The sequence below is a fragment of the Melozone crissalis genome, unplaced genomic scaffold, assembly GCF_028551555.1.
Source record: "Melozone crissalis strain CALT ecotype California unplaced genomic scaffold, PUWL_Pcris_2 ptg000008l_1, whole genome shotgun sequence".
Taxonomy (NCBI): domain Eukaryota; kingdom Metazoa; phylum Chordata; class Aves; order Passeriformes; family Passerellidae; genus Melozone; species Melozone crissalis.
Window position 1 is genome coordinate 11,553,475 of NW_026535786.1, and position 17,954 is coordinate 11,571,428.

At 42.4% G+C, this 17,954-nt stretch overlaps 1 protein-coding gene across 1 annotated transcript in view; it reads left to right on the forward strand.

The window, feature by feature from the left end:
- The window catches only part of TEAD4 (TEA domain transcription factor 4), a 50,722-nt gene that overhangs the window by 15,992 nt on the left and 16,776 nt on the right, over positions 1–17,954 (forward strand). The window contains exons 4-5 of the mRNA XM_054270144.1: positions 14,568–14,632; positions 15,277–15,339. Coding sequence (XP_054126119.1) covers positions 14,568–14,632; positions 15,277–15,339 — 128 coding nt within the window. The remainder of the gene's footprint in view (positions 1–14,567; positions 14,633–15,276; positions 15,340–17,954) is intronic.

A 17,954-nucleotide genomic window follows, 5' to 3' on the forward strand; every position in this document is an offset into this window, starting at 1 on the left:
CCCCCCTATTCCAAATGGGACAGTGTCCCTGCTTGCCTTCAGTGCACCTGTTCCTGGTGTGGATGGTTGGTTCAGTGTGCTCCTGACAGAACCCAGGCACTGATTTATGCCCTCCTTTGCTTACTCGTCTCCAGGATCCAGGCCAAGGAAGTGGGGCCCTGTCTGGGATCTATAGAAAGATATGACCGGGCAGGGAGAATAAATATAGTCCCTGATTTCATCTCCAGTGCTCACAAGCCAGCTTGTGGAACAGGGCAGGCTCGCTGTGGAGCTGGCCCTGCCTCTGAAGGGATGGTTATTTATCCACCCTGTGACTGACTTGCACAGAGCCCTCTGAACCAAGGGGTGAGCTGTTACAGAGAGCTCTTTATGCCCCTTTCCCCTGACAAAACTGGAACTATTTCACTGTTTCTCACTGAGGAGTGGCTCGTGTGGTTATGGGCAAGATGTTCCAGGTCTCAGAATTTCTTCGATGTGCAATTTATGTGCTTCTCATCTTTTGTGAAGCAGCCTGTTGTCAGTTCAAAACTGGCGGCTTTTAGCTGAAGTGTACTCAGGCAATATGAAGAATTTGTGCTGTTTTGCTTAAATGCATTTAAATTTGTACAGAAAGTTGTGTTTCAGCCTCTAAACAGACCTCACGCTCATGTTGCCATTCCTCTTCAAAGTTGGCTTGTTTACAGCTCTCTAGGCAGCACTGCTGATTGCAGAGTGAGCACCATCCTCTCTTCACTCCAAAGTCAGCCAAGCTCTTCTCTGTACACTGATAATCTGTGTCCTGATTCCTTTGCTGCCTTTCCTTTTGTTATCTTTTTTCATACTAGACATGTTCCACTCCTGCATGGAGGCAGCATCCTGACTGAGTAAGCTCATGGCACAGCCCTCTCTGGGTGCCAGCCCTTTCCAGCAGGCTTTGCTGGCCACCTGCTTAAGGCACAAGCAGCTGTCTCCTGTGATATGGAATGCTGTCCTTTCTCCAAGTCGTTGTGTTGAGTGTGGGGCACTTTCTGCTCTGGTGACTTCTGGTACCGCTAAGGTCTTGCAGAATAATTTTATGAGTCCTGCCTGCTAGAACACCGTGGGGGTACAGCATTACAAATATGTCATTTATGTTTTCCAGTAATGTTTTTCCATGGGAGAAATCATACCTGTAGCATTTGTACTAAAAAAGGTGTTGGGTGTCTCCTGGCATCTTCAGTATGATGTAGAGAGAGTAGAGTGAAAAAGCTTAGTGACTTTGTGGGATGTTCATGGGGATGTTAAAGAGACCAGGTCTCCCAGCATTACTGAGAGCAGAGAAATAAGAAATGGTAACTTGCAAACCTTTTTTTGACATTACAAGAGAGACAATAAGATCTTGGAAAAAACCTAATGATTATTATCTTAGCTGTCCAGTGCTCCCTTGCACTGCAGGAGCACCTGGCTTGGAGCACTTTTTTGCAAGAGGGTCTAGAATTGGTGGCAGTTTGTTGGATGGCTGTTCTGAAGGAGTCAGTAGCTTGGCAGCTGCTTTTCAAACAGCTCAGCCATTTCTGTGCTGAGCAGGGAGGGGCAGACAGCTGGGGGCAGTCATCCATCTCCCAGGCTGGTGCCATCTGTTTGTGAACTGCTGATAGGAAATACTTAGAGATGTCCAAAGCTTAGAGGCTGAGAGATAGAAGCAGGACAGTCAACCGTGTTACTAGTTAAAACTTGGAGCAGGCAGTGGACCACAAAGTCTTGCTCTTACAACATGACTTAAGATGGGATGAAAGGTCAGTCTGATGCTAAAAGCTGCCAGGTCACAGATGTCCCTCCCACCCCTATTCTGCAATGATTAGGTAAATTTGCAGGACAATGCCTTTATCTCAAAGGGATAAGTTATCATTTAATGTTCTCTCCAACCTCAAAGAGTCACTAAAAGTAGAACTGACAAGCAAACGCATAAATCCAAAGAAGCATAAAACATACACTGCCTGTCCTGGCTCATAAACACTTCTTCAGGAGAGGGAGGAGCATGGTTGTTATTTAAAATATGGAAACCTACAAGGTAAGAGTCTTCAAATGCTTTCCTCCTGTATTATAGTTTAGCATCTTACCTGGTGATGTTTCAGTCAAATCTATTAAAACATGCTGAGAATGTGCTCAGTTGACACTGAACTGAATGTTCCAGGTAATTGCTAAATTTCTATTTCAGCTGTGATATTCCTCAGAGAGGTACTTCTGAAGCTCCTATCCCTTCCATTATTATGACCTAGTGAACTCCAGAACAGCCCTTTATCCCATGATTTTGGAAGAAAAAAGGAATCTCGTATTTTAAACACTAGAAGACAGACAAAACTTGGATTAGTGGACAATTGGTCAGGATGCAGACTTTGCCCTCCCCTCTGGTGGTAGGTGTAATGTTTCTGGAGTTGCTTAATAATGAGGTTTTGTTTCACTCAGTCGTCTTTCAACTTGGCTTTTGTGTGGCTCTGGTTCTTTGTTGTCAGCTAGAGGAAGCCAGACTTCTGGAGACGTTGGCAGTGGGTTAAACTTCTGCTGGAGTTTCTCATGCTTTTCCTTCCACCTCCTTTGTAAGCCAGGTTTATGGTGCTTTGTGTTAAGCTATATGTCAGTTTAATTGGTGTTTTCTCCATGCAAACATGAAAAGAAGTATTTTTGCATTAATTCCAAGCATTTCTTAAGTATTGAGAAATTTGCCACTTTTGAAATACCAACCCACCAGGAATATTCTTGCAGTTAATAGTACTGGCTGTGGCATCTTTCCTTAACATGCTTAGTACTGAATATAAATATAGTAGCAATCTTATTGAGTACTACATGTTATCAAAATTATCATGACTCCTTTTGTGAGGGCTTCATTTTGTTGGTTTAATAAAGGGCACAAATTTTTCCTGTCCCTTTTGATTTTTTTAGCAGCTTTGTAGTCCCATATTTATCTGTCAGGCTTAAAAACCAAGTGAGCTGTGTAGTACTACATTTTCCCCATTGCATATGTCTGCAGCCACAGAGTTTTAATCACATTTAAGTGACTTCATTGGCAACATTGCATTAACCCTTTTGGCTCTTCCTCTGACTTTTTAATTTTTAAATTTCAAATTTTTTGTAATTCTCTAAGATTCTTCTCTAATTTAGAAAAGTCTAAAATTCTTTAAGATTCTTCTCTAATTTAGAAAAATCTAAAAAGATTTTTCTCTAATTCTCTAAGAGTTGATTTGTAGTGGTATATTGTCAGAAAGGCGTTTGTTTGTTTGTTGGTTGCTTTTTTTTTTTTTTTGCATTGTAGATAACACATAGAGTTTAACTGATTTATAATTTAGTAGGCCAGATTTTTGTTTTGTAGGTATATCCACCCCCCTTTCCTTTTAACTTAGAGACTGTTTATATTTCGTTTTTCATCCTTTTCCCTCATTGCATGTTATTGTTTTGCTTCTGCTCTTCTTTTGGATAACTTTACACATTTCCGGTGATCTTCTGAAAAGTTTAGTTTTAAAAAACCTTAGTGTTCTTTTACATTTTAAAACCCACTTCCTTTTTTCACAATTGGCTTCAATACTATCAATTGCTAATTTGCTCTTACTTACTCTTATTAATTAACCAAATTATTAATTATTGCTTCTACTTTGGTTTTACTTACTTTGGTCTTAACCAAATAATTAATTATTGCTATTACTTTTATTAATTAACCAATTATTGCTCTTACTCTTTTCAATGAACCAAATATTCATTAATACTTTGAAAATTCAGATAGAATTTAAAATCTGGGAACAAAAACCCAACATGTAAAATGAAAGTTAATAGTGCCCAGTGACTTGGGTGTCTTCTCTCTTTAAAACAAGTGCATGTAAAGCTATCTTCTGCACAGGATTCTGCAAACACGTTACCAGAAAGATCTCAAAAACATGGAGTGAGTTCTGAGAAGAGCAGGCATACCAGACTTAACATTGAGCTCTGGGGGTTGAAGGGACTGATTTAGGAGGAAAGATTAAAGTAGCTAAATATACATAGCTTGGCTAAGTGATGACTGAAAGGTGGAGGGTGGGGGGACACATAATAACAGTCTAAAAATATTTGAAGGGTGTTAACGTTTAGGAGGGAGAGGGATTTTATGTGGAACATGTGAGCATGACTAGGATTAATGGGGGAGAAAGAGGAATATAGGATGGATATCAGCAGAGGCTTCAGGACAGCATGGTGTTCAGTGCTGAGGGATCTCTCTCCTGTGAAAGGCTACAATGGAAGTGCTGTTGTTGAGGGCTTTTAAAATTGTATCAGACAAAACTAAGGATTGTATTTGTAGAACCAGTCCCAGAGAATGGTGTGTCTGCATGTGCACATGTGTATCTGTGAATGAGAGGAGGATTCCAGATGGGAAGTGCTGTGGTTTTACACAGGAAACAAGAGAACAGTGGGCATTAGGTGGCTTTACCCTGCAAATGTCTGCATTTTTTTGTCAATTGTTAGTATTGTGATTCATACTACCTGTGGTTTTGTGACATGAGCATGTTTATTTAAGTGATTGACGCAGGAGCCCTTCCTTAGGTCTGAAACAAAAAGAGCAGACTTCTAGGTAAATTCCAGGCGTGCTTTCTCAGAGTTTGTCTTCTGTCAATTAGCCACACATTGAGTAGAGAAGGATGACAGCATTTCTCAAGAAAGGGTGTGCATATACATGGACGGGGCTGATAATGTCAATATGCAGATTGTGTGGACACCTGGCCTAGGAAAGAAGGAACTCTTCAGTGCAAGTATGAAAAACCTATCAAGTGAGCTTTCTTTTAAAGTCTCTTTCAGAGGCATTCCTCAAACAAAACCAGTGTGAGACAACATTACCTTTCCATTTTCTAGCACCCCAAGTGAAGGGAAGCTGCTTGTTCAGAAAAAGCCAGTTTTACAGCCAAAAGAACAAGCAGTGTTCCCATTCATGTAGGATCCAAATAATGAGCACAGGAGAACTAGGGCTGTCTATTGGTCTAAACAGTTGCTCATTAGCTAATCCATAACAAGCCCTGTATTGTCTGTGTGTGGTGAAGATCTGGGCAGCAAAGCTGGGAAGGCTGTGTGCAGTTTGTGCCCAGACAGATGGTCCTGTAAATCTGTTGGTCACTGGCAGGGCTGACTGAAACCTCTGGGGCCTGGGTACACCTGCTGCTGAAGGGTGCACAGCCAGCAGCTGCTGCTCATTGCTGTCACCTTGAACTTGTGACCCTTCTTCTTCTGGGTACTCCTTCACGTTCTCAGTCTCACTCCATGCACATAAACAGCCAGAGTCTTGCTCTGTCTCTGCTTCTTGAACAGGAAATGACACTTTTCATGTAAAATGCCTTTAGAATCACTCCTCTTTCCTCTTGGGTTTGATTTGTACAATAGTTGCAAACGCTTTTCCAGGAGTCTGTGGGCAGGAGTGTAACCAATGCTTGCTGGGGTAACCCAATAGCAGTGCCCAAGCTGCTGACTGCAAGTGCTGCAGACTCAGGCAGGTTTCTAAGCATGGCAGTGTTGCAGGGAAACATACACAGCACGTGTGGCACTCAGTTCAGTGCTGCTTTCAACCCTGGCTGGGGATTAGGAGCCTTCCTGCATATAAACATGGCATCATCAGCTTTGGTTATAGAATGATAGAAAACGGTGCTGGAAAAGACCTTCAAAAGTCATTTCATCTGCTCCTGGGTCCAGAGGCAAAGCCAGCTGTACTTGTGATGTTCATTTTTAGTCTCATCCTTTATGGCTAAAGTTGTGGGAAAGTGATTTGACAAATCTAGATATAGAAGTTTTCATATATAAGGTAGCTGAAGCACCTAGATTTGTGCAAATTCCCTTCTGGATCCATGTGCATTTTTAGGTATTTCTGCAGCTTAAATAGTTTTGTCGTCCTCATGTTTCTGCTCTCCTGCCTGAATCATGGTTGCCAGTTATCTATCAGACTTACACTGTAAACTCAGTCAGGGAACAGGTACTTAAAGAATCTGGAACAGAATTGTGCTGGTATTAGAAGAAAGCGAGCAGGGTGGGAAGGAACAGGGAATATCACAAGCCATTGTAAGGAATTTTCATGATCTTGGCAGAATTCAGCTATTATCCAGACCAGTCCCTGGGTGACTATGCAATTATTTAATGTTTTTCTGTAGATTTTTCTGTTCACATTCTCTTTTCATCTGTTACAGAGTGTGACATCTTTAACAACTATTCTTGATAATGTTGTGATGGTGCAGAACTGTTGTGTTGAGACCAAGAGTATATTTCCTTCAGAAATGGTGAGATGATCTTACAGTTCACAGCAGAAGGAAAGAGGGAGTTGCTAGTCTTGCTTCCTTGCTCCCCTGTTCTGCTTCCAGTTTTGTGCTCCTGTTCTTTAGGCAAACACCAGTTTCTAGTAGACTCCTTGTGGATGCATGTTAGATTGCGAAACTGATAGCAAACTAGGTTGGCAAAATGAGCTGGACAGATTTCTGCCAGAGTAGAGTTGAACTCACCCATGGAACAGTCCTGGTGAGAGGGAGGGAAGGGGAAACACAACCACATTTTTCAGGAGTGTCCAGGCATTTGTTTCTGCTGATTCTATAAGTTAATGGCTTAAACTGATCACAAGCAATGGATGCACTGTAAATCAAGATGCCATGAACAGAAGTTGAGTGGTGGCAGCCATTCCACTTAAAAAATCAGTATTCATTTATTTATATAATGCAAGAACAGTCTCTGTGTTCTTTTGCTCTGCTTGCCAAGTAAAGCAGTCATGGTTCCTCACAGGACTGAGCCAGACCAGAGCAGCTGCCCTGAGAACTGCATGGTCATGCAGCAAGTGGCTGCACACATCTCACAGACTCCTTTTAGCTCTAGTTTCTGTTGTAGCTGAAGCTTGATCAGCATTCATCTGGGCTTGACCAGGCTTGACCAGCCTGTCGTCTGGAAACATGCACAAGATGAGCACGTGGGGCAGAAATCTGCCAGAAACTCTGTACTCTTGCTGCTGGCAGGGGCAGCTGACCACAAAATCAGTAGAAAGGCTTGAGTTTTTGCTATCCCTTAAGGCAACATCACTGAGAATTGCTTTCAGATGCCCCACAGTTATAATGAGCAGACGCTTATTGATCTAAAGAAGAATTTAGCAGATGTCCCCGTCTGTAATGTAGAACTTGGACTGATGTTAATTGGAAAACGCTGTTACAGTTAAGGATGTGTTTCAGTGCTACCTTCAATAGTTAAGTTTCTCTGAACCGGGGCCTTGGTGAGTAAAGTGTCTTAGTGCCTCCATAAGGTCATTCTCAGGTGTCCCAAGAGACTGAAATCTGTAGGTTTGACATGCCTTTCCGTGTAGGATTGTTGCTGGCTCTTACAGGTGTTACCTGATACACTCCCTGGCATATGAAGGACTCATGTTACTATATGCAGCTGCTTTGGTGTAATTGTGGGATTTCCCAGCCAAACTGAATCTAAACACTTTCTGTAGGGTTCTTATCAGTCTTAACCCTGGGAAGTACCAGAACAAGTCCCAGCTCTGCTCCTTTTGCAGCCCTTAACGCATATATGGAAGAGCACTTATTGGATGGATTAACTTACATTTCTGTGGCCTGAGGCGATAATGTGGGAAAACACAGCTGATGAGGACATTCAATTTATGCCCTGAAAAGCGCTATTAAAGACTGAGGTGTGGTGAAGAGCTGCATTGCCTGGAGCTTCCCATTAGGCTGATGGGGAGGGACTTCTGCCTGTGTACATTGTTGTACCCTAGAAAATGCTCACCTTTACAAGGAATAATTCCACATGCCCTTGGGGCAGTAATTAGAAGGCAGTTTAACGCTGTTTAGCCTTTAGACAAATGATGCAAGCACAGGAAGTGCCGTGCCCATTTTCTTACCAGCCTGTTTGTGTGTGAGGGTTAGGTGGAGTACAGTTCCAGGCTACAGTTTCTCTGGTGGCAAAACTGGTTTAAGAGGTTCTGCACCAGTTCTTCCTCCGTTCTCTTTGCTCTGCCACTGCGTTCTCTTTGCTGTGCCACTGCCATGGTTAATGTGACCACAAAATGAACTAGTTCAACAATCCATTTAAAAACAGGCTGATGGGGGGAAAAACAAATCAAAACCAACAAAATCCATGTGAGGATGGGGAGTTGTATTTTTTTTCGGTTTTGGTAATTAGAGTGGTGCATGTCAGTCTTTCCTCCCCTGCTCCCCCTCCCCTTTTCCCATCAATTTAGTTGGTACAGCTGCACACAGGAGTTAATGGAATGTTGCAGGAGGAGGATTGACAGCTAAGGAGAGGGAAACCTTAACTTTGTTCTAACTACACCCATGGTGACTGACTTTTCATTTATCTCCAGTACTTGTTTGGGACCAGTAAGAGGCTTCCCAAAAACTGCAGGGTCTATAATTATTATCCCCCATCCATATACCTTGTGTGAAGCATCTTAAACTGACCATCAAGAAACAGCAGTTTCTAAATGGTAGTAGCATTGTTTGTGTTTCTGGCTGTGAATTTAGGCTGTGCACTGGCAAAGGAGAGGGGTAAACACCTTTCCAGCAGAAGGCCTTTTACACAAGAGAGGGTTTCAGTGTTTAGACCAGTTAGTAAATAAGACAACTGAGTTTTATGACCTCAAAATCACCTGACTGCCATGTGAACGGCTTGAGTGGTACATTCTGCCCAGCAAATAAAGCTTTGAATTTCTCATTTCAGAAGAGGAAGAAGCTCAGAACTTGCACAGTCAAATGATGAAAACTGATATTTTGGGGCAGAGCTGACTGTGATGGTGCTAATCACTTCAACGTTGTGTTTTCAGGCTTTGGCTGTTTTGATGTTTTTCAGAAATACTGGCCTATCCTTCTTGGATTCTTTATCTCAAAATCCCCTTACTGTAGGGAGTGCATGAGCTCAGAGAATCTTTGTGTGGAAGTTTCACCCTGAGAAAATTCAAGCAGGGAATAAATTATCAGAGTGAGGAAATTTTCTTCTTCCAGCTGAACATAAAACTCATTGGTGTGTGCGACTCTGCTATGGAAACTCAAACCTGACTATTGATCACTGAAGTTCTGCTCTGGTGGGGTCAAAGATGTCTTCATAGGATGGGTCAGTGCCATAAAATGCAATATGGTTTTCCATGGTCATGGGAAATGATCACTGTGTGATGGTCATAGTGGTGTATTAAGTTCCAATATTGCCTGCTGAGTAGAGGAACCAAACAAAATCTTCTCACCAAGGCTCTGGTGAAAAAACATGGTTTATGATGAAAAGTACGTCTTAACAATGGTAGCATTAAAACTTTATTATATTAGTAGAAGTTGGATGTCTGTGCAACTTGATAACCATCAAAAAGACAAAAATGTGGTTTCTGACACATTTCTGGCGCAGCTGATGTCCAGGAAGACATTTGGCATAGCTGGGAGGAGGAAACAGTGGAACGAGAGATGGGAAGTAAGGATGTGGAGGGAGCTATGGATGGGGCAGACCCCAGTGGCAGTTAGTCCTGTGTGGTCATGCAACCACACTGCTTTGTCTAAAGTGTCTGTCTGGTAGGACAGTTGGTTGGCAGTCAGTTTTGCTTTGTATGCACAGAGAAACACTGACATTTGGTGGACAGATGAGGTGTCCTTACCTTCCCTCTTTTGTCTAGATTTATTTGTCTGATGCACACAGTTCATTATGTTTATGCTGATTGCAACCAACAGTTAATTAAATAAGTTCAAGGAGATAGTCATGTCCCACGATATATCACTAAGTGACACAAAGAGATTGAAATGAGAATTGAGATGGCTTTCTTGATCTTGGTTTGATAAACCTTTCACTGGATACAGCTGGATAGTTGCTTCTCCTCTAGAACTACTTATAGGTAGTTGTTAGTGTTTGCTTTGGGTACAGAAAGATACTGAATCTGCCAAGAAACATGCAATTTCCATGAAACATGACACTTCCATGCCATTTCCCACTGAAAGGATTTTGATCACTAAATTCTTTGATCTCACTTTCTTTGGCAACAGGTATGTGAGGAAGTGTAAGTCCTAAAGAGATACTGCTTACAAGAGGCAGAAAAATTAATATACCTTTACTAACAGAAAGTCAGCATGAAGCTTTGAGGTAGGACTGGAAAATGCTTTCTATGGTGATGGGAATTCCCTTGGATTATCCCTCTTCCTTACAGGAAGACACTTCTCTGCAGTTATATTCAAAGGTGCACAGGTGTAAAATGGAGAATCCAAAAGCCTCCTTATTCAATGCTCTTAGCAATTCCTGCATAACTATTCAATGCAGAATTTTGCAATTTAGCATAAGACGGAATGGGAGCCAAATTGCTGCCCTTGGAAATTCATCTGTTAAGAATGAGAGGTAAAGAATGTTCTGTAAGGCAGTATCTCTTGACTGCTTTTTTTTTGGTGCCATGCTTCCCAGGGGAAGGCTCTGTGGAGGATAGGGGTGCTGTGCCACGGCTGGAATGTTGGCTGGAGCTCCGTGAAACCCAATGCGCGGTTTCGACAGAGGAGTCACAACTGTTGGCAGGTTCTGGTGACCATGGCAGACCTCAGCGGGAGTTATTCTAAGAACACAACATATGATCAGATTACTGAGGGGCACTTTACGTGGCTCTAAAAAATGAACCATCTGACAGTTTATGACAGCTCTGCCTGTTCCAGCCAAGTGAGGAGTGCTGGTCTTTGCTGACCCTGCAGCCAAGGTTGTGAAACAAAGAAGGTGCCTTCCAAAGCCTGTGAGCATACAGGCTTCCAGCCACATAACACCTGCTTACATCTAACTACTGATAAGAAACACAAAAGACATTTAGGACTTGCTTCTCTTGTAGTTTTGATTCACGGTAATTTAATACTGCCTTGCTGAAGTTTACTGGGCTCGGCAATTTACATAGTTCTATATTTAGTAATCCCTGTGATGAATGTCTTTGTAGAGTAATCTGTTTGTTTGGTGGTGGTTTTTTGTTTGGGCTTTCTTTTTTCTTTTTTTTTTCTTTTTTTGTGCTACCAGTATCTTTATTACCTTAAAATAACCTGCCACTTTTCTGTTTTAACCTGACTGTGAGGACACAATTCTGGAATACAAAGACTGTATGAGAGATATTAGCAAGTGGAAAGTGAATTCTAAAACCGGAAATTTTGATGATCCACAGTTAAATGCTCTCTGTGTAGAGTTTCTTTCTAGAGAATTTCTGTACTGGTATCTAATATCTGCCATTTGTACAACAATTTCCCCTCTCACTAGTCTTTTTGGTGAAGTATATGGCCTGAGAGGACTTTGCAATTTTTGCTGCTGCTGTTGTCAAAGACAAACAGTTAAATGCACAATTATGGAAATACCTCCCAGTTTCCCAGGCCTGACTACAGTTTGTTGTCTCTCCTCCCTGCTTCCTACTCTGTTTCCCTTCTTTTGTTCTCTCTAACACTCAGTCCCTCTTAATTCCTTTGATGAGGTGCTGGGTGACGCAGGAGATTGGCATCACTCTGTAAAGGTCTCTCTCTGCCAATTCCTGCTTTTTTTTGGTTTTGTTTTGTTTCCCTTCTGGTGCTCCTTGTTTCTAGCTGCTTGTCATCTCTGCATGGGTTTTCAGTGGGCTGCAGTCCTTTCAGGGCTGTCTCTGCTCTGGTGTGGGTGCTGCAGTTGCCTCAAAGTGTTCTTCTGTCATGGAGCAACTTTTTCCAAGATGAGTTTTCCAGCCACATCCCCAGGAATGTCCCCTACCATGTCTCCTTTTCTCTATATTCATCTTTTTATGTATCTTGTATTTCTCCTGTGCATTCTCATGTCTCCTTTTGTGGTTCCTCTTGTGTCTCCTCATGCGTCTCCTGTCCCTACTGGCTCTTGCCCTTTCCAAAATACATTTGAGCAAAGGTAGTTTGTGCTCCTCTGGTTGAGGATTTGATGGATTGATTGTTATTTTCATCCAGTTTGGTGGTGGCTGGAATTCACTATGACTGGCACAGAGCTGTTCATGGCATCCTCTCATACCAATTACCCTGCAGCCCCTTATTATTACAGCAGAATAATGTTCTGTCTGACTGTTCAGCCTCTATAATTTCTTTACTTGACCCACTATACACATGAATTTGCTCAATAAGATTTATTGTATCTGGTTGAGAATCCATTGAAATTAGTTTTGCAAGGATCACCCATAACTGAGCCAGTGTCTGGAGAGTTCCCATGTGTTTAAATTTTCAGTGTATGCTGATACATGCCCTTTAGAAGTTTGCCTCAAATTCTCCCCATCCACTTCTTCTCAAGGCTAGTTTTTCCTCTCTTTTCCATTAACTCATTCGCCTTGCCTCTCAAAGGATCCTCTTGTTGAAACAAAAATTCCCTTCTTCTTTCTTTATAGATAATAAGTTTTGAGTGCCTTGTTTTGTTCAGCACATTTCCCATTTCTGATGTGTGTCAAACAGTCCTTCTGATATTGCTTATGCTGGCATCTGTCTGAGAAGAATCACTTCAGTTGTTCCTTACCTTTCAGCTTGGATCCATGTCTAAACAGATGGAAGATTTGAGAAGCCATAAATGTTATTGTTGGCACAGGAGGAAGGTGGTGTGGATGTGTGTTGCTATAATTGGTCTCAGCTTTGTGAAAATGGTTTATGTGGGTTGGAAGAGCAGCCAGGTGGAAGGTGGGAGAGCAGCATCTGCTCCCACCAAACTCTCCTGGGCATGTCACTGTGCTCAGGCAGAAACTGTGGGAACTGGAGAGGTCAGTGCTTACATGGCAGGGCATTGTGTTTCTGGCACAGACACAGTTCCTAATTTGTGTTTACAGGAGCTGGGGTGGATTTCTCAGCTACAGACCTGTTCCCTCTCCCAGGGGAATAAGGGGAGCTGCTACAATGACACTATTAGGGAAAGATTAGGATCTGTGTATGTAAAATGCTTTCCCATTCCTATATGTGTATTGGTTGCGTTTCATGAATCTGGCCTAACTGCAGTCATGGACATTTGCATTGTTCTGTTTCAGAAACAGATGGAATTAGGGGCTTTGCCAGCCCTTCCCTAAAAGCTTAAGTGGTCAATTTCATCAGTCTTTCCTTGCATACGCTTTATTTCAGGGTTGAGAGAAATAAGAGTTTAAAATAGAAAAAAGTTACTGCTTTTTCATGGACTATTTAACTACGGGAATAGTTAATACTGATAATGTAGTACTGATTTCACCGCTTGCTTTTTCATGTCTGTGATGTCCTAATATACAAGTTCTTTGCCCACAAGCTTTCCACAGACAATACTGTGATTTTATAATTTTGTTATTAAAATGCTTCACAAGAGCTGTGGCTTGGTTTCCTGGTTCATTCCTGCTCCATTCTGCAAACACTACAGCCATATCAAAATGTCTCACAGCCTTGCAGCTCCTACTCCCAACTTTTTATTGCAGTACTATCTTGATACTACTGTGGTCACCACAAATGTTTTATTTTGCAGAGCCTGCTCTTTCGCTGTCGTGTTTTTTGCTTTGAACCAGCCTTGAGTTCAGACGTGTAACTTCTGCCTTTCTGTTTCTTCTCTTGATTCCTCCATCTCCAGAAAGACAATAAAGTCTGTGTGACTGCTTAGATGTGATACACTGGGAGCCAGTGTAATAAAGCTGGATAGTCTGCCTGCAGGAGCCTGAAAGCACTTGTAATTCAGTGTATCATATCACACTGATAAATTCTGTGTAGCTGTTTCCATGTGCTTCCCCCTTGTTGTTTATTTTCTTGGACTTGGTTACACAGAATTATAGGCTCCTTTTGGTTGGAAGGGATCTTCAGACTGCTAGTCTGGCCCTGCTGCTCAAGCAGTGTCCAGTAGGTTGTTACTGTCCTCCAGGGATGGAGACTACAGCCTCTCTGGGCAGCCTGTGCCAATGTTTACTCACCTTTAGAGTAAAAGGTTTTTCTTCTTCTTCTTTTTTTTTTTTTTTTTATTGATTTAGACAGAATTTCATGTGTTAATTTGTATCAGTTGTTTCTTGTTCTATCTCTGGGCACTCTTGAGAGGAGGGTGGCTCCCTTTTCTCCTTTTTTGCCTCCCATCAGGTATTTATTTTATTATTATTATTATTATTGATGAAAAACTGCCCCTAGGTCCTCTCCGGGCTGAACAGACCCAGTTCTCTCAGCCTCTCTTCATAGGACAGATGCTCCAGTCTCTTAATAATTTTTGCTGACTTCTTGCTGGAGTTGCTCCTGAGTGTTTACACCTTTCTCATGCTGAGGAGACTTGATCTGGACTCAGTACTCCACATGTTGCCTCAGCTGTACTGAGTGGAGCTGAAGAATCACTTCCCTCGACCTGTTGGCAACTGGGATTTGCCATAAAGGGTGCATTGCAGCCTCACTGTCAGCTCATTGTCAGCTGGGACCCCATCCACTTGTTCAGCCAGTTTTCACCAAGCCACCTTGTCCAGCTATCTGGCCCAAACTTTGTCAGTTTGTCTATGGGGATGTTATAGGAGACTGCTCCTAAAAGTCAGACTTCTACCTTGTGCACTAATAAGTTCCTAATCTAAGAAAGAAAAGAGTGTGACAGAGTCATCCTGCTGCTGATCTCTTTAGATACAAAATGGAATTATGTATTTTGTTGGGGTCACTGCTTTCTAAACTTGGATTTACACTATTTCTGTGTTCCAGGCCGAAATGAGTTGATTGCCCGCTATATTAAGCTGAGAACAGGGAAAACACGCACAAGGAAACAGGTAAGGTACAGTTTTCCCTTTTTCTCTGGAAGGATTAGCTTCTTTGGACCTTTAGAGATTATGAGGGCTAATGAGAACAAATTTCTTGCTGTTTGCTTGTTGGTAGTTTCTGACTCTGCTGGAAGGGGGTTGTTGTGCTGAGCTGGTTAATAAGAATGGCAGGAAGAGAGAGCTCAGGCATTTTACAGGAAGTTTGTAATGCTCATGTCTGCCAATCATACTGTGACCCACAATTTTTTCTGCTGTTAAATAGCGTGATGTTATTTGCTTGGCCTACTAAAGAGTGTTTCAGGGAGCACCAGTTGTTCTCTGCATGAAGATTTCTTGTTTAGCCCAAGCAGACCAGTCAGCAATGATGATTTTGAAAATACCTGGCACATGAGATGGAAAAGGAATCTTTGTAATTTGGGCATGAATATCCAGGCTATGCTGGACAAAGCACTAAGCAGCCTGGACCTGCCTTAGATATTGCCCATCTTTGCAGGCCCTCCACCCCATTTCATGGCACTGGAGTTATGTTCAGAAAAGCAGCTCCTTGTTACCCCCAGTCCCTCCTACCCCCAACCCTAAATAACTGCCTAATTTCACAAGAGGCTGCCAAGTATTCCTCTGGAATGAACATGGAGTTTTGTCTTTCAATGCAGGTATCTAGTCACATCCAGGTGCTGGCAAGGCGGAAAGCTAGAGAGATCCAAGCCAAGCTCAAGGTATGATGGATATCCTTTAGCATGTCACACAAACTCCCCCAAGTCAGCTACTCCCTCTTTTGAATAGCCTTAAAAAAGCCTGAGAGATTAATCACTGACCTGTAGTAGGCTGGAGAGGAAAAGGTTCTTCCCAGGAAATGTAGTGCAAACATTCATTATTGTTGAAGCTCTGTGACGTCTGGAGCAATTCTATTTAAAGAATAAAGAAACAATAACTTTTTTAATTTCATGTGTCTTATTTCTTACCTCCAGTTTATGCTCTTGTCATTCAAATCTGAAAGACCCTTAGACTTAGGAGTGTGCAGAGAGCGTTTACCTGAGGAGGAATTGTTTATGGTTACAAATGCTGACCAGTAAGCAGTTGCTGGTGTTGTGGCGGCCTTGGGGAAAGGTGGCCTTAGAGTTATCAGAGCACCAGCTACACTTCCACTAGAGGTAGTGATGTAGAGTTGTCCACTGAGAGGAGGCAATAAAGCCAGCTGGCATCTTCTCAGGTAAAATGGTGCCAGCTGAATAGACTTTGCTCCTTGATTAATTCAGACCTGATGTGAAGAGGCCGGTGCTAACGAGAAAGAGAAAATGGTTGAATACTTGTTTGAGAAAAGCTGTGTTTTCCTTTCCATAGGAAAAGCTCCAAGATCACCTAATGAACCTCTTGACATTTATTTCCACTTGGATTTGATGTGGGGAAATGGTTTATGTGCTCAGACTGAATTGCCAGAAATGTTGAGAAGGTCAAGTTTGTATGTGACAATTGCAGAAGAGAGTGTCTGTCCCCTGTTAAAATGTGAGCTATCCAGAAAGGGCTTGCTGAGCAGGATGTGAGGTCTGAGCCTTGTTATGTTTCACTGAGACAGCCAGAGAAGGAAGGTGAATGCTGACCTTTCTGTTTGGTATGGCCCTAAGTAATGTGGAAGGAAGAGAGTTTGCTTTCCTTGTTTTCCATGCTTCAGGTGACAATATCCGTGACAGCCCAGCCCTGGCTGCTGAGGGATGGATGTTAGCATATGCTTCCTCTTGGCTGCCTGGGCAGCTCCTCACTGGGCACCAGGGCAAATGGAGTGTCCTGTGTGTGAGCTGCTGGCACTCAGCTGCCCAGGACTGACATGCATGCAGCTCTGTTGCAATCAGTGATTGTCTCTAAGCCATGACAGCACCCCCCCATATCCCAGCCCCATTTTAGAAAGCTGTGCTGTGTCTTTTATTATCCTGTTGTGTTACCAGCTGCTCTGATAAAGAGAAGGAGGCACAAATTACAACTATCTAATTCAGTGCACCCAGGTAGGGCTGCCTCAGCTTGAAACCTGTGGTGCTGTTAAGTGGTGAGTTCAGGTGCAGGCCTGCTGGAGAGGCAAGTCAGAGTGAGCAGGAAACAACAACTGCCCAGGGTGTTAAAAGCCTCTCTGCTGCTTACGTCTGTAACCTTGATTCTGTTCCTTGTGTGGCACAGCTCTGGGGCTGGGCATGATTGGAAAGCCAGCCAGCCGAGCCTGTTCCCACTTAGCTCACAGGCGCTGGCCGGTTTTGTTCTCAGGGAGCGAAGGTGTCTCGGGGAGCTCCACGGAGCCATTGGCTGCTGTCCCTTCACACACCCAGGCCATGCTGTGAGCTCTGCCCAGCTGCCCGCAGAGAACCCTTCCCCAGGACCAGGCTGTTCCTTTCCGCCTGCAGTGGCAGGTTGGGAGCACTGATTCAACTCATTTACTTCGTTGATTTCTCTGGCCATTTCCATAGAGCAGGGAAATGAAACCACAGAAACTGCTGCCCTTCCTCCCAGGTCCTGCTGACAGCTGTGTGCTCTCCTGTCACTGCTCATTTTCCATTGCAAGTGCTTGATTTTGTGTTTATATCCTAGTGATCAGGGCAGCTACATGATGATTTTTCAGAGTAGTGACTGCAATAATTCCACCTCCACACAAACTGGAGTGTTTTTTAAATGTCCACTGTGTCTGTAAATGATTCAGCGGGGAAATAGGGTAGAACGTGAAGAAAACTCTGTTCCCAAAAGTTAGTAGTTTTTCCATGCCCTGGGTGGCTAATTGATATCATCTGCACTAAGGAAAAAATTGGGAAATCATGGTGATGTGATGGTATTATCATCATCATCATAATCACCATCATCATTATTATGTGTTTTAAGAATAATGAATGAAAATACAAACCTTGCAAATGTTTGGTCAAAGTTTTTGTTGTTTTTATCATGTTTATCAAAGTTTTTTACCTTTTTTCCTTTTTTTTTTTTTATATTGGAAAACACTTGAAATGAGTATAGAACTGAAACAGAAAGGTGTGTTTTCTAAAAACATGCTCCTTCCAGCAGTCTGTCAAACATTTAAACAAAACAAAAACACAGCAGAAGTTAATAGGCAAAATACTCTCCTTCCCTAATTATTTTACATTTTCTTTTAACTTTTAATACCTCCACAAGTAAATGCATCTTCCCCATAAACTGAGGTAGACAAATACAATTTTTCAAATGACAAAATAAGGGAAGGAAATAAATCCTTCTCTGCAACATCACATGGGAAATAGTCCTTATATATATTAAGAAAAAAACAGAAAATAATAATTTTCCTTAAAAAATGTAGGTAGTCCTTCAATTATTCCCTAAGGCA